We start from the raw sequence: 15,925 nt of genomic DNA, 5'->3' as shown, positions 1-15,925 counted from the left end.
AATTTCATCCGAACAGGCAGACAGGACCTCGTTTTAACACTGCTGCACCCTACCGTAAATTCTGTGAAGAGCTTTGAGCTTGTCTCGACAACGTGACAAGGCGATGTATCAAACACAGGGATTATTGCGTATCAGAAGCATTCCTGTCACCCTCTGATGCTTAACGTCCACACGAGGAAGCTCTCGGTTTAATTAACGGCGCATTGTTCCTATTCATCATTGATCATTGCCCCCGAAATTANTTTTTTAATGCGAGGCGGGAATTCTTCGTACGCTGATAGCTTCAGAGAGTATCTCTTTTTGCTGAGTCGTCGAAATAGGAAATCCCATTCACAAAGGGCGCCGAGAAAAGGCTATATTTAACCCTCGAGTAGAGTGGACCCCACAGACTGTGAAAGGAAGGCTGTGGGATTTCAATTGGGGGTTTGGTTGAGGAAGGAGGCAGACGGCCGATAACGAGCTCTTACTGTAGTAAACGCCTTCCAATTAACGCTGTGAATATTTTAATATCTTCACAGAGGAATTCTTAAGAAGCGGATAGGGCGGGCGCGCTCGTGTGTGTGTGTGTCTGTGTATTTGAGGATTGAGAGGAGAGGTCACTAGCCCACCCTGTCCCAGACGCACCCAAATTCCACCCGGTCTTAGCCTGCAAGGCCGTTTTTTTTTTTTTTTTTAAGCGTCTGAAATTGTTGAGACCCGACACAGGATTGTAGACAAATTCTAAACGTTCCGTCGGAAACCGGTTTCACGCGCCTGGATCTTAAACATCCACACGGGCGAGCGCTCGGTTTATTACCGGCACATCCGAAGGACGGCACCTCCGAAATAGGACGTTTTGCCGATTTTCAGAGGGGGCAGAGTTGGGTAAAGCAGCCAAATAGCAAGAGGGTCAATGAGATGCGTTCCAATTGATTGTAGAGACTTGCTCCCCACTCACCCTCCACCCACCCCCCCCCCCACCCACTCCACACAAACACATTCATCTGACTCCTGTAATGAGTTACTCAACTCTTTATCCCGATTTCTAACAGGAAACCAAGTTAGATGAATTGCCCTCTTGCCATCTCTTGTTTTGAGGTTTATGCCAGGTCAAGCAGGAAATCCAACCTCTAACCTCCGACCCGTCGCACTCACTGTGATGGCTTCCGACAGACGGCCTTTGTGAGTCTGTTTTTTTTTGCAAGTGTCAGAGCGAGAACCGCCCGATCAATGTAACTCCCGGGAGAGAGAGTTGGATTCGGATGCAAGACTGACTGCGTTAACATTTAATGACTGAAAGGGCAGTAAATTCAGAACAAATCTATGGAAACACTACTTCAGTGAGCGAGTCGTAAATGTGTGGAACGGGACCCCTAGGGAGACAGACGGTGGAAGCAGAAAGGGTTGTTTGCTTCAAGAACAAATTAGATAAGAGTTCTGTTTGAAAATAAAATGTAGTTTGGAACACAACATGTCAAGCGACTGCCAGGGATGGTGGAAGGAGAACTGGATGGATCTGGGTCTTCTTTTGCCCAGCAAATTCAGAAATGGCTTGACAAAATACCTGGTTAAGAAAAGGTCCACCTCCTGCAAAAAGCAGCTATTTTAGGAAGTTCAAAGATACTAAGAAAATAACATCTATTCATATGTAATGTGACTTATTGGTCTTGTTGGTCTGGCTGAACCATCACTGAAAAACTACTTAGAAACAACCTCTTTAGAGCGATTTAAACTGTAATAACATCACCATAATTAACAATGATGATAATTATAATCTTTACATTTGATGCACCACCTTTCATGTCAGGAGGACGTCTCAAAGTGCTTCACAGGATATACTGTAAAGTGTAGTAACTGTGTGTGTTGGAAGCAAACATAGCAGTCAATTTGAATGCAGCAGCGTCCCCACAAACAGCCAATGAAGTGAGTGACCAATTTTTATTTGGGGGGGGAATTGTTTGCCAGGACACCAGGAGAGAGAAACTCACTTACCTTTTGGAGTAGCGTCAAGGTTCTTTAATGTCCCCCTGAACAGATACAGATGGGACCTCGGTTTAAAGTTTCATCCGAGGGGATGACACCTCTCTTAACACAACTCTCGTAAAACTCCCACTGGAGCATCAGCCTGGACTGTGTGAGTCCAAAGACCCAGAGTGGGAGTTGGAACCCACAACCTTTGGAGGATGGGCAGTTTCCAAGCACACAGCCCTTAAAGTACCACAGTGAGTCATCCAGATTTATAAACATTATCTTCCTAACCCCTTTAAAACAAACTCAATTTATCACGTTGTTCCCTTCAGCAGTGACTGCGATTACGAATTAGCGGTTGATTCCTTTGCTCAAACTCCACAACGAGGGAAAATACTCATCAAGCTGGTAGGGGAGTGAGAGAGCGGATCTAAGTCAAATTGCTATTTTGCTTGGCTCCTGTAATTCAATCGCCTGGTAACGAGGCCACAATGAGAAATTTGTTTCTCTAACTAAATAATTAGCCCTAATTACATAAATTACATGCTCAGCACTTCATTACTGGCAAAATGCAAATTGTTTTATTGACGCTGGAATATAATAGCCACGCGACTTACTTTTCTTTGCCAAGTTTCTTCCCTTTTCCTCTCCTCGAGTCACTGACTCATTGCTGTGTTATGGTCTGGGCTCTTAAGAGTTTCCTCACACAAAAAAAAGCTCGGAGATGTTTAGAGTCTGGGCTGACACTGCAATTCAGTGCTGAGTGTGGGGGGAGTGGGGGGCGTGAGATGGAGCTGCCTTGTCAGAGGTAGGTTTTTCAGACAAGACTCGCAGACAACAATAACAATCCTTGCATTTGATATCGCGCCTTATCACGTCTTCCAGACGTCTCAAAGTGCTTCACAGAATACACTGTAAAACGAATTGAGTGTATATTTTATGGACGAAACGCGATCGCCAATTGCGCACAGCGGCGTCCCACAAGTAGGCGTGGGTTGAAGTGACCAAATTATTATTGTTTTTTCTTTGTCTAGAAAGAGATGAGTGGAGGGTAAGGGGCCAAGAGGGAGGGAGTTCTAGAGAGGTTAGATGGGTAGAATTTGAACGTGCCATTGAGGGGGGCGGTCTGAGATTGCCAGAGAGTACCGCAAGTTAGTACTCCGTTGTGTCTAAACTGATGGTTTATATCCTCTGTTTTGACTTGGCTGATTTACTGTTGAGTTGTTTCTCTGACATCATTTCCCACTCTGTCTGATTGCTTTCCCCTCTCGTTTAATGTGCTGGGGAGGAGGGGAGTATTGGCACGTCTTTCGTTTACAGTTTTATTTCGGCAGTTGGGTTAGTTTGCTTGCGTTGGTGGGTTAGTGAGCCGCCACAGCGGGAAGAAATGGCCAGGGCAGAGCGCCTGGGAATGGATTCAGACCAACAACGAGAACACGAACGACAGTAAATGACATTTGTATAGTGTTTCATGTCAGGAGGACGTTCCAAGGCGCTGGACAGTCAGGGATCCGCACCCAAGATCGTGTTTGGGATCAGGAAGGATGGGGAGGGTAGGAGGCAGAAGAGTCTGTATTTTAAGTTTACGCAGGACTTTTGGCGTGAACCTGTTGAATGTCCAGGGTGGGGAGTTTGTTTAACAATCTACTGGTAGCTTCTGATCAATGCACAGGCTGCGGACGGGAAATGAGTCAATGACTATCGGACATCTGGTGTGACAAAGATATCTATATATATATACACACACACACACACACACACACATGTGTGGCCTCATGTGAATGTGCCCAGGACCAAGGAGCAGACCTGATTTCCGTTGAGGCAGTTTCCCACCCAAAAGAATAGTCCCCTCCCTGATCATCCAGGGACTTCCCGTTTTACCTTTAGTTTGATCTCGACTCGATGTGGCAGGTACAGGGAGAAGTTGAGTGAATAATAATAATAATAATAATCCTTGCAGTTGATACAGTCGCATCATTGAGACATCTCAAAGCGCTTCACAGAACAAATTGTAGTAAAATGGATTGACTGTATAAGCTGTGGGCAGCCAACTTAGTGAATGAACGAATGAACGAATGGTACGGAGGCAGAAGATCTTTATCCGCACTTCTTACCCATATCCAGCAAAGTGTGGGGGGGTGGGTGGGCGAGGACTTCAATAGCTATGACCTCAACCAAGCCATCGAGGACACAGGATCTCTGTGCGCGCGTGTATGTGGATTTCCTGAGAACCAGGAGCACTGGGAAGAGAGCAACCTATGACCCCTTACTTCCTGAGGCCACAAATTGGTTTATTTATTTGACAAATGACCGCCCGGGTCATGTGTGTGATGTGTACCATATGCTGGGTGGGGGGGAGGAGTGGGGAAGGAATGGGGTGCAGAAGAAATGTCCAAAAGGTAATGGAAAGCTAAAAGCAGAAGCAATTGGAACGTAGAATTTTACTACTCAGCTTTGAGACTGTTGTAATAATATAAGAAGAACCGGTGCTTTTGATATCGCGCCTCATCACGTCGTTGAGACGTCTCGGAAGAGCTTCACAGGATTTTACTGCGTGCTTTGTGGGCGATACGTGTCCGTGGTACCCAGTGCGTAATAATAATAATCCTTGCATTTGATTCAGTGCCTCATCACGTCATTCAGGCGACTCAAAGCGCTTCGCAGAATATACTGTAACGTGGATTGACTGTGTATTTTGTGGGCGAAACACGGCAGCCAATTGTCCCACAAACAGTCGTGGATTGAGTGACCGCATTTATTTAAGAGGGGTTATTACCCCTGGAAGGTGATCCGCCAATGTAGGTTCCTACTTACTGCCAGGTAAACAGGCGTGTGTGTGGAGTTGGAAAACTTGCTTAAGGTTTCACCCAGCCCGGAAACCCAACCCCTCCCCTACGGGAATCTTGTCCTGTACCCCAAACCTCTGACCCTCTGATGAGCCGGACGCAGCACATCACAGATTAACAGGCATAAATTTTGCTGCGCCAGCCAACGCCATGCCTTAATAACTCCAGGTCAAGGGCAACATCACAAGCAATGACTTCCAGGTTAAAGAAATAAACTGCTGCAGACCCCCCGTGGCCCTGGGTGATTGATAGAGGACGTTCCCTTGAAAAATAAATGTAGGGATGGCGCCAGCCTGCACGTGGAACTGATTGCCGTGTCACACAGTATTCCTGGGAGGACGGGTTTGCCGATGGCTTGAGTGGGGACCTCTTTGTGGGTGAACAAACAGCTCCGTAACCAACCCCTCCCCCCCCCCCCCCACCCACTAATATTTTAAGAGCACAGCGTTGTAAACCTACATATTCTTCCAGCGTGGGTTCATTTGTAAACTCGTACTCCAGGCTTTCCTTCCGGTGGGTGTGGGGTGGGGGAATTGGGGGGGGAGATGAGGTGGGGGGGGGGGGAGAGAGGAAGAGGGGAGCATTGCGTTGTTAGATATTGAACCGAGCTTTTGACTGCCCGGTTCGGATGGACCTTAAAGATCGTCTGAGCGCCTCAACTCAGTAAAGAGCTGGGAGCTTCTCCGGGTTTCCTGACCCCAATGATTAATAATAAAAATAATTTGGTCACTTCAATCCACAACTGGGATGCTGCTGTGCGCAAATGGCTGTCTCGTCTCGCCCACAAAATATACAGTCAATCCACTTTACGATATACTCCGTGAAGCGCTTGCAGACAGCTCAACGACGTGATTAGGCGCTATATAAGATGCAAGGATTATTATTATGTTGTTAGAACTCCCCCTCCCCCCCTGTAAGATTGGCCATTCAACTTCTGCTGCAGTTAGAGATGCAGTTCATCCAATCTCCACCGCAGTGAGACTGTGTCTGTTCTGTTACTGTGTTCTCAGTTCAAAGAGCCTTCATGATTTGCGAAAGAGAGAGAGAGTTCCTGATCGTTTGCAGGCTTTATACGTTCATGAGCAGATGCATCTGGCTGTGGGTTAGGTCTCGGTCGACTGGTGTTGGTAATTCTTCCTGTATATCACTCAGCAAACACTAAGTATGTTATTCCCTCATGTGCTGTGTGAAGGCTCGGGCCAAACACGACTGCTTTGAATTAACTCGTCGGGATGGCCCCACTCCGAGATGTATACACCCCGTTTATTGCTGTCTTTCTCTTTGTTCAAGTATTACCCTAAAAACAGTCTGTACGTTCCTGTGATTTATTTTATGGGCTGCGTGTTTCGCCCACAAAATGTACAGTCGATCCACTTTACATTAGATCGTATTCTGTCAAGCGTTTTGAGAAGTCTCGAAGATCTGATCAGGCTCTACATCAAAATCAAAGGATTGTTATCTATTATTATTTTATATTAACGGGTCGAGGTTTAGGGATACGCTTTACGCCGTGAAAACAGCAACACATTGCGAGACCGGGTGTCTTGAGTCCCAGTTTCCTCCCTGTCGGAAGCTGGATTTCAGAATTGTCCACAATCTTACGTTTAAGACAAACTCGCACGAGGGCTAAGGCTGGCTGGAATTTGAGGCCCAAGGTGACTCAAACAGTGCCACGTGACTGGTAGCGCTCTTGACAAGTTGGCGTTCTCTTGGCCTGTGGCTAAGCAGGAGATAAACCTTTGGGCGAGGGTCGTTGGGGGGGAGTGGGGGGGGGGAGGGGGGGTCCTGTAGCTCAGTGGTTAGAGCACTCGCTTTGCAGAGGGCGAAACCTTGGGCAAGTTTCCTTACTCCACACAGAGCCTAATAATAATCCCTCCAAAACCCAAAACAATTAATAAATTGGTCATTTTCAATCTACGACTGTTTGTGGGACATTGCTGTGCGCAATTGGCCGCCGCGTTCGCCCACAAATATACAGTCAATTCACTTTACAGTGTGTTCTGTGAAGCGCTTTGGGACGTCCTCCCGACGTGAAAAGCGCTATATCAAATGCAAGGATTATTATTATTATTATTATAATATTATATTAAGTTGACCCATTTTTGTGGAACGGTGATAAAATTAGCAGCTGTCAAGGTGAGGTTTCAGGCCCTGGCCACGGAGGCAGTTTGGAGCATTGCCATGAGTTGCACTCGACCATCAGGCGAGGCTGATAGATCCCGACAGCCAAGGTTAGCGATGTGCTTGAGTCTGAACATGCAGACTTGCCTGCCAGCTGCGCAGACAAGCGATCAGAGCTTCACAGCCTGGCTCAGTCGGAAGAGCTTTCTCTCTCTCTCTCTCGCGCCTCGGAGTTGGAATAATGTGCATTCAAGCCCCACGTCGAGCCGGGATTTGAACCCACCAAATCATATTATACGTGTGAGTGGGAAAAGGATATTTTTTTTAAAAATCCACGCCCGTCTGATGAATTGGAATGGCCTCCTACGTCCATATCTTAGTCAACGCCAGGGTCTGTCTGTCGGTAGTGATTCGTACTCCTTCCGTTGATAACAGTGCCTTGTCACGCCGTCGAGGCATCTTAAAGCGCTTCACAGAATACGTTGTGAAGTGGATTGACTGTACTGTGTGTGCGTCTGCGGGTGAAACACGGCGGCCATTTACGCTCAGCAGTGTCCCACAAACAGTCGTGGATCGAGCGACCAAATTATTTTTGGAGGGATCATTCCCCCGGCAAGCGATCCGCCAATCGACTAACAACCGGGTTCCTGCTCACTGCGAGTTTGAGGGTAGAGTCTGTTACGCACGTTCTCTTCGGTAGGAGAGCGGGGGAGCCTTCCCCCCCACTCCTCCCCCCCTGCTGGGGGAGACCGGGGTCTGCGGGATCCTGTAACCAGAATCCGCTTGCGAGAGATTCGGGCCCCAATGAATCTGCAAATCAAGCCTGCGGTCGGTCCATCTGGATGCAATCGGAGAGTGGGAGGCGTTCCTGGAACAGTTTAAAAAGAAAAGGGCCCTGAGGTTCCACTGCAGCTGGTCCTTATTACTGAGAAATTCACAAGGTCAGAGAGACGGATCCTGACATCGATTTTGCCACTTGCCGTTGGGGTGTGGGGGGGGGGTGAGGGAATGGAGTGTCATTATGGGTGAGTGGGGGGACTAGTAGATGTGAGAGATCAGCAGTGTTAGCCATTTTGTTATTTATAGAGTGGGGTGGGGGGGGAATGTGGATCGAGCCCGGTAAAGTGACAAGCCACTCGAGAACGGTTTAGGCGTTCGACTACAAAACACACTGCGCGGTCACTACACTTGCCCCGGGAGGCGCTTGGAGATGCCGCCCTGAAATCATTCGTGACCCGAGCTCGCTCGCTCTCTCTCTCCGTCTCTCGGTCCTCGTTGCCAAGCGGCCGGTGACACAGTCCACCTCTCGCGTTTGACGCAGCGTCTTTCGCGCCAGGGAAGACGCCTCAAAGCGCTTAAACAGGATTGGAGTCCTGTAGTTGCGGAGCCTCGCAAGCGAAAAGGACCCGGGTTCAATCCTGGGACGGGACGAAACCTTAGGCAAGTTTCCTGACCCCTCAATTGACTGCTGCCTTTTCGCCCACAAAATACACAGTCAATATGCTGTGTGAGGAAGCGCTTCGAAACGTTTCAACGACGCGATAAGGCGGCTCTCTCGAATACACGGATTATTATGATTATGATTGTTACTGCGGACAGCGCAGCGACTGTGTACTCAGAGGCGACCGGGGGCCATCCTCGAATATCTTCCCTAAAAAGGAAAACAGCCGATGAGATGAAACGCACTCATCTCGTCTGCCTGGACGTGTGGGTGGATTTTTCCTCAAATACTTGAACAGATTCCAGCTGAGGACGGGCAACTTCTATGAAACCCTATCCCGGCTCCTCTTCTTATAACAGTGATTCGATGGGGGGAGCTGGGGAGTGAGGGGTGGGCTTCACTGTGTTTTTCTCACTCACGGGGTGAAAGGCGCTGTAGCAATGGTAATTGGGTGTCGCTGCTCGTTTTGTCTCCCCAGGGTTACCGCGTGTCCCGACAGACGCGGGACATTACGACCTTCGAGGATCAGGAGGGCTCGGGGTTGGATGACGACGATGAAACCGTCTACTCCGGCTCGGGATCAGGATGTGAGCCTTCTTCGTTGTGTTTTTAACCGTGCTTCTGAGCGCCCCCCCCCGCCTCCCCCCACCGCCTCCCCTTATTCTTGCGGCACCGGGAAAAGAACCTTTCAAGTCCGAGCTCTCTCCCCACCACCCTCCCCAGTCTGTGCTGCTCTCGTTCCGTCCTCGCCGGCTCTCCTCGCAAATTAAGTCGCCGAGCCCTGCTTCAAGAGGCTCCGTATCTCAGCAACGGCTGCTGATGGTCAGCAGCTGGGCCCGAGCTCCTCGGCCTCGCGATGAGGGAAAGCGGCTTCTCCACAAGACGCGTTTCAACCCCAGGGACAATGCCATAAACCCCCACCACCCCCAACCTCCATCCCCCAGCCCACAATGGGACAACTTCCCCCCCTCCCCTCCCCACCTCCCCCGCCCCCAACCCCCCTCCGAGGTTCTCTGCCTTCCGAGTATTCAAACCAGACCGAGGGTTCCTCACCTGCCACCTCCACGTGGAAGTCTCCCCGTGGTCGGGAACACTCTCTCTCACTCTCGCTCTCTTTCCCTCTATTCTCTCCGGAGGGTCGCACTCTCCTTACCTCATGCCAGAAATTTCCCGGTGCAGGTTGGCAGGAGCCAAAGCTCATTATTATCATTACAGTTCCTTTCTCATGAGCTACTCGTAGAATAAAATTCGGCGGTTCATGTCTCTTTACAGTTATTTTTTATTGATCATTTTGTTTTTTGGGGGTTTTTTCGCGAGCGGGCGAGAGAAACAAGGTGCGATGATTCTAATGCCCCGATGGATGGTCAGGAATAACACAGAGTTTCTTTCTCTTCCCCCCCCCACACCCCCTCACCATCCCCCCCCTCCGCCCATGTTTCAGACCCCGACAGCGAGACTGAATTGAGGTCGACCACGGACGTTGGGTGGATGGTGACCTCCTTGCCATCAGTCTCGGTCTATAACTCGGCCCAGCCGTTTACCTTTGCCCTTAGCCGGGCAGCGAAGGAGAGGGAGGGGGAGCAGAGCACGGCCATCCCAGGGACATCGGCCCCCACCGGCTTCGCCACCGCGCTCATCACCACCACAAGACCGGCTACAGCACCGGCCGCCTCCACGGGGGGGCCTCAGGAACTGACCACCAACGCCGGCACCGACGACTTTTTTGCCTCCGTGGTGCCGGTAACGACCGGGGTGACGGCGATCACCACCAAACGCAGCCCGCCGGACGCCAGAGGGACGGCGAGACCCTCCGCCACGGCGGCTCCGCAGACCACCCCGGCGACCGAGGAGACCTCCACCGCCACTAGCATCAGCAGCAACAGCAGTAAAAGCCTCCTGGTCGTCCCCAGCACCACCCAGGTAAGCCCCGCCCAACCCAGCGCCAAACAACAACAACAACAATAACACCTCCCCTCCCCAGAGCGCCAAGCACCAGCCAGGTAAGCCCAGCCCAGCCCAGCTCAGCACGAGGACCACCCAGAGTAAAGCCCCCCAAGGGGCTTCGTGAGTGAGGTCCTCGACACTACTGGAGGGACCGCGAGCAGTGAAGCGCCCTCCTGTGCCGGATCACACCTACTGCACCATTCCCGTCGCTCCACTGGCGTTTCAAAGAGGCTTAAAATTGCATCTAGTGTTAGGAATGTGGGAACGTTAGGAACTGCGTGGCCGCAGTGCGCGTGTGCGTGTGCGTGTGTGGGAGGTACTGTCCTTCGAGATGAAAAAAGAAATGAGCCGTTAGCTGTGCTCCTACAGGTTGGCGTTAAGGAGCCCGTGAAGGAGAAGGGAGTTTTTCTCTCTCCCAGCGACCTGGCCAACATTCACCCCCCCCCCCCCCACCCCCCCGCCGGATTAAAATAAAATTCAGGGGGGATTGTTGGCCTCTGTGGGACATTGCTATGTGCCGCGTTTGCCTGCAAAGTACGCAGTTACAGTTCAAAAGCTGTCGAGCGTTTTGAGACGTCCTCCTGAACTGAAAGGCGCTGCGCCAAACATCGATAATTTCACAATAACCGTCGACATTCCCAAAGGGAATTTTGAAACATCTCCGGCACAGAAGTGGATTTAAATTTTGTAGGGTGGTGGGGGGGGGGTTTCTTTCCCAAAGAAAAAGCAAAGGTTGATGTTTTAATTACCCATGTTCTGAAACGCTAGGAACTCTTCTATTCACTTTCATTTCTTTTTCTTGTTAATCTTCTCGTTTTTATATGAATCTCTGTGGGGTTTTTTTTTTGCTGCAAGTGAAAACACATCTAATCCCAGATTACAGGCGGTGAATTATTGAAATTTGAAGAGCAGAGGACGTTTAAACGATCAGATTTGAGGGCCGTGTGTAAATGAAAGTTCAACGACCCACTCAGCGCTGCCTTGTTATCACAACAAGATGGATTTAATATTCCATCTCGCCCGAGATTCACTGCTCGCTCTTCCTCCGTCACTCACTCCTTTTTAATCTTCTTCGAAGCAGATGGGATGGGGAAAAAAAATGCTTCGACTGGGTTTTATCCCGGCCTCTGATCTCCAAGGCACATTGCTGTAAAAATATATTAAGCTTCCGATTAATGCTGGAGTGACTGTAGACTTTGCGAGATGTGCTCTGTCTGTGAAGGAAGCTTCTTGCCCACTCTCTCGATCTGTCTTCCCCTTGGAGTGAACTCGCTGTCTGTGGTCTTCTGACTCTGACTCCTCCAGATGGAGCTGAGTACCGCATCCTCCACCCATCAAGAAGCTACGAGCTGACTCACTTTGGCTGTTCCTCTCACTGCCGTCTGCAAACCTGTTCAGTGCGAAGGAACAAACGATTACGTGCGAGTGTGTGTGCGCGCACGTGTGTGTGTGCACCTGTGTGTGCATGTGCCGTATGTCCATAAGTGAGCGTGTCTGTGTTTACGTGTGTTTGGGCCTGTGTGTGTGTGTGTGCACGTGCATGGTGTGAGTCTTCAGTCATCTTCCCCCTCCCCAAGCCCCCGCCTCCACCCCTTCTTCATTCCAAGCACCAGCCTGGATGCAAACCCTCCACTCTCCAGCTCTTTGGGACATCCTCCCGACGTGAATGGCGCTACGGAAATGCAATTTGTTCTTTTTTCTTTTTTTTAACGTGTGCCCTGGATGTGTCCTGTGTGCGTACGTGTGTATCCGTGTCAGACATGGCTTTTGGTAGGGATTTTTCATATCCTATTATGCCATCCTAATTGTTCAAAATTCACTCTCCTTACGGTTGTTTGCAAGGCTGTCGCTGTGCGCAAATCGACTGCCGTGTTTGTACACGGTCTTTCCAGTAAATCAGTGAAGACGTCCTCCCGATGTGAGAGACGCTGTATCAAGCGTAACAACAACAATACAATTACATGTGCATATTGCCTTTCACGTCGGGAGGACGTCCCAAGGTGTTGGACAGACAGAGTTTCGGACCCCCGAGGCTGAGGGTCAGGATCGGGAAGGTTGGAGGGCGGGGTGGGGTGGGGGGGGGTGGAAGCAGGGAGATTGAAAGTACGGTCGAAGAGGAGGCTCTTGAGATGGGTCTCGAAGGAGGCGAGGGAGGGGGGCCGAGGCGGAGGGATTGCGAGATGAAGTTCTGGAGGGTGGGGGCAGAGCGGCGGAAGGCCCGCCTGCCAATCGTGGGGCGAGCGAGGTGGTGGGGGGGGGCGTGAAGCAGGCCGGAGCCCGCTGAGCAGAGAGAGCGGGCAGACTGGTAGGGGGTTAGGAGGTCGTACAGATAAGGGGCAGCGAGGCCATGGAGGGCTTTGAAGGTGAGGACCAGGATCTTGAACTGTATCCTCTGTGCGATGGGAAGCCAGTGGAGTCAGGCGAGGATGGGGGGGGTGATCGTAAAGATCGTGAATATTGTTGTATCATGGGGTGGGCTGTGGAGATGTCCATGGTATCACTTTCTGGCAGTGAACTCTCTCTCTCTCTCTTCCTCTCCTCGGCGCAGGAGACGGAATCGTGGGACGTGATTGCGGACACGACGGTCACTAATGAGGTGGAGGCTCCAGCGGGAGGGGCTCCGAGCGGAGATTTTGCCTTCAGTGACAACTCGGAGGGGAGCAACGAAGTGATCGCTGTCGTGTCCCAGCCCACGGACAAGGTGGCTGGCAAGAACTCCCTCCCGGGGGCGATAGACAATACCATAGACACCGACATCTCGTCGTCAGCCGCACAGTTGCCTCAGAAGAACATCCTGGAGAGGAAAGAGGTTTTAATAGGTAACCTGCGCTCTTTTTATTTCACCTCACCTCCACCCCTCGCACGCTCCCTCTCAGTCTTTGGATCACCGTCCGGGGGGTGGGGGGAAACAGCCACCCATTTAACTGTGTCTTCTCCTCCTTTCTCCCTACCATGCGAGGGGCTCCCCTTCTCATCCTAACGAGCCTTTGAGATGTTGAAACCACGTTTAAAATAAGCGCTGATTTAAGTTCGATGTTTTGCGGATAGTCCACAGCCGGGCGCAACTGACTGCCCCGTTTCGGCCACAAAATACACAAGTCACTCCGCTCTCAGTTACATTCCGTGACGCGCTTTGAGACGTCTCCAGAACGTGATAAGGCGCCGTACGTATCAAATGCAGGGGTGATTATTATCATTATTACTATTATTATTATCATTAATAATATATTTCCTTCCTTCTCTCCCCACAGCTGTGATCGTCGGCGGGGTGGTGGGGGCCCTGTTTGCGGCCTTCCTGGTCATGCTGCTCATCTACCGAATGAAGAAAAAGGACGAAGGAAGCTACACGCTCGAAGAGCCAAAGCAGGCGAGCATAGCGTACCAAAAACCTGACAAGCAGGAAGAGTTCTATGCATAAAAAAAAACAATCACCAGTGCCTCGAACTGTGAACAGATACTTCTTTTTAAATGATGAACAAAAAAAAAATTTACAAATTTACCCCACCCCACATACCCCCCCACCCCACCCTTCACCCCATGGCTCCACACGATGGCTAGAAACTTGTACGATTTCCACACTGTTTGCTTTTTAGAAGACAGCAGCACTACAGTAGGTTTAGTGTCTCGTGTAGATGTTCGAGTGAGTGAGTGAGTGAGTGAGTGTGAGTGTGTGAGTGAGTGAATGAGTGAGGACCGGGCAGGGCATTGCGAAGGCAGATAGACCTACCAGCTGGGAAGTTCTCCCACCCCCCCCTCGGTTTGCATTTCAAAGGAAACTTGTTAACCTCTGTTCTAACCTGACGCATGTTTGTGTGTGTGTGTGTGTGTGTGTGTGTGTGTGAACACAAGCAACAAGTTGAATCGTTGAACCGTCATCCAGGGAAAAGTGTGAAAACAACAGAGGAGTTCCCAGAGATCTCCCCAGAGAAGGGATATGGAAATACTTGTGTGTGTGTGTGTGTGTGTGTGTGTGTGTGTGTGTGTATGTGTGTCACACACTTTCCTAATGCAGCCTTCCCACTGCAACCTTTTTAGATCATCATTGCCAAGTGACTGTTCATTTCTGAGCAGAAATATTTTGTTCATCCATTTCCCTCCTTCTCTATCTCTCTCTCTCTCTCTCCTCCGTCTGTCTCTGCCTCTCTTGTTCTCTTTCTCTCTCTCTCTCTATTCTGCAATTTTTTTTAAAAGTATATATATATATATATCACCAATAGCCTTCATTAAATATTTACCAAGTTCACTGCTTTGAAGCACGTCTCACCGCAGGTTGCTTCACTCCATGTAGAAGCTGCGATTTTTTGAATTGGAATATTAACAGTGACGATAAATAAGAAGAATTCCTCGCAAAATCGTTTACTTAAACGTGTGCAAACATCAAACAGAGGTCAAGAGGGGCATCCGACAATGAGGCTCCTCACCATTTATTCGCCTGCCAAACCTCCACTCAATCTACCTCCTTCTCCCCCCACACCCCAAGTGCTCCCATCTTTTTTTGCGGGTGGATTAGTTCTAGGAATAACTAATGAATAAATCCAATTGCTCCCATTCCCACTTGGATATTCACCAGCAGAGTGCGTGACATTCTACGTTTTTCCTAAACTCAATCACTGGATCTGTGACCCTTTCCCTCAATCTATCCCCAGAGTTTGGAAGAAAGGCGGGGGTTTTAGGGGAAAATGGGTGGGGGGCGGGGTGGAATCTGCAGGATTATTATATATTCGATTCACTCAATTTCAAGTAGTATTTCACAGAATTTGGTGAGAACAAAGAGAACAGAAAAGGTTCCAAATCAAGGCCACATCGAAGAATTTGCCAAATTCTGGAGGCTTAAAAATCGAGTTAAGTTCAGATGCAGATAGAATTTCTCCCCATATGTGAATAACCCCCTCCATTTGTCAACATGAGAGCCACAGCATTTGAAAATCCACCTTTACTCGTCACAGTGTGTAAGGAGAAGCTGAGCATAATAATAATAATAATGATAATAATCCTTGCATTTGATATAGCGCTTTTCACGTCGGAGGACGTCCCAAAGGGCTTCACAGAACACACTGTAAAGTGAATTGACTGTATATTTGTGGGCGAACGCGGCAGCCAATTGCACACAGCAATGTCCCACAAACAGTCGTAGATTGAAAATGACCAATTTATTATTGTTTTTGGTTTTGGAGGGATTATTATTAGGCTCTGTGTGGAGTAAGGAAACTTGCCCAAGGTTTCGCCCTCTGCCTGGAATTGAACTCCGGTCTCTCGCTTGCAAAGCGAGTGCTCTACAGGAGTGTGCGGTGGCAATTTGGCTGGGACAAGTATAGAGAGATTTGAGATGAGCGAGTTAGACAGAAGCCCAGCTCTCTCCTCGATTGGAAGGTCAGTAAATGGATGATGGGTTTCAGAGCTGGAGAGTGATGCACTGTGTTTGTTGAGATCAGCAGAGCTGTTTTTATGATCTGGCCTTGACAGGTAAGGATTCACATCGCAATGACTTTATGCTTGTGTGGTTTTTTTCCCCCCGCTTTTATTGAGAGATACTCACTTTCCCCCCCCACCATCACCTGATGTCTCAGCGAGTTTATCCAGTGAGTGACTACTGTATAGACACTGTGAAGGTCTAGACTCCCTCCCA

The 15,925-nt window shown here is 49.6% G+C and overlaps 1 protein-coding gene across 1 annotated transcript in view; it reads left to right on the top strand.

Moving 5' to 3' along the window:
- LOC103179506 (syndecan-3) overlaps nucleotides 1-14,435 on the top strand; it is a 60,841-nt gene extending 46,406 nt beyond the window's left edge. The window contains exons 2-5 of the mRNA XM_007894833.2: nucleotides 8,834-8,942; nucleotides 9,797-10,275; nucleotides 12,848-13,118; nucleotides 13,551-14,435. Of these exons, the coding sequence (XP_007893024.2) occupies nucleotides 8,834-8,942; nucleotides 9,797-10,275; nucleotides 12,848-13,118; nucleotides 13,551-13,717 (1,026 nt within the window). The 3' untranslated portion in view covers nucleotides 13,718-14,435. The remainder of the gene's footprint in view (nucleotides 1-8,833; nucleotides 8,943-9,796; nucleotides 10,276-12,847; nucleotides 13,119-13,550) is intronic.
- Nucleotides 14,436-15,925: the final 1,490 nt, after the last annotated feature.

This window comes from Callorhinchus milii, unplaced genomic scaffold, assembly GCF_018977255.1.
Source record: "Callorhinchus milii isolate IMCB2004 unplaced genomic scaffold, IMCB_Cmil_1.0 Scaffold10, whole genome shotgun sequence".
In the NCBI taxonomy this organism is placed as follows: domain Eukaryota; kingdom Metazoa; phylum Chordata; class Chondrichthyes; order Chimaeriformes; family Callorhinchidae; genus Callorhinchus; species Callorhinchus milii.
This window is presented reverse-complemented; position numbering and strand designations above follow the sequence as displayed.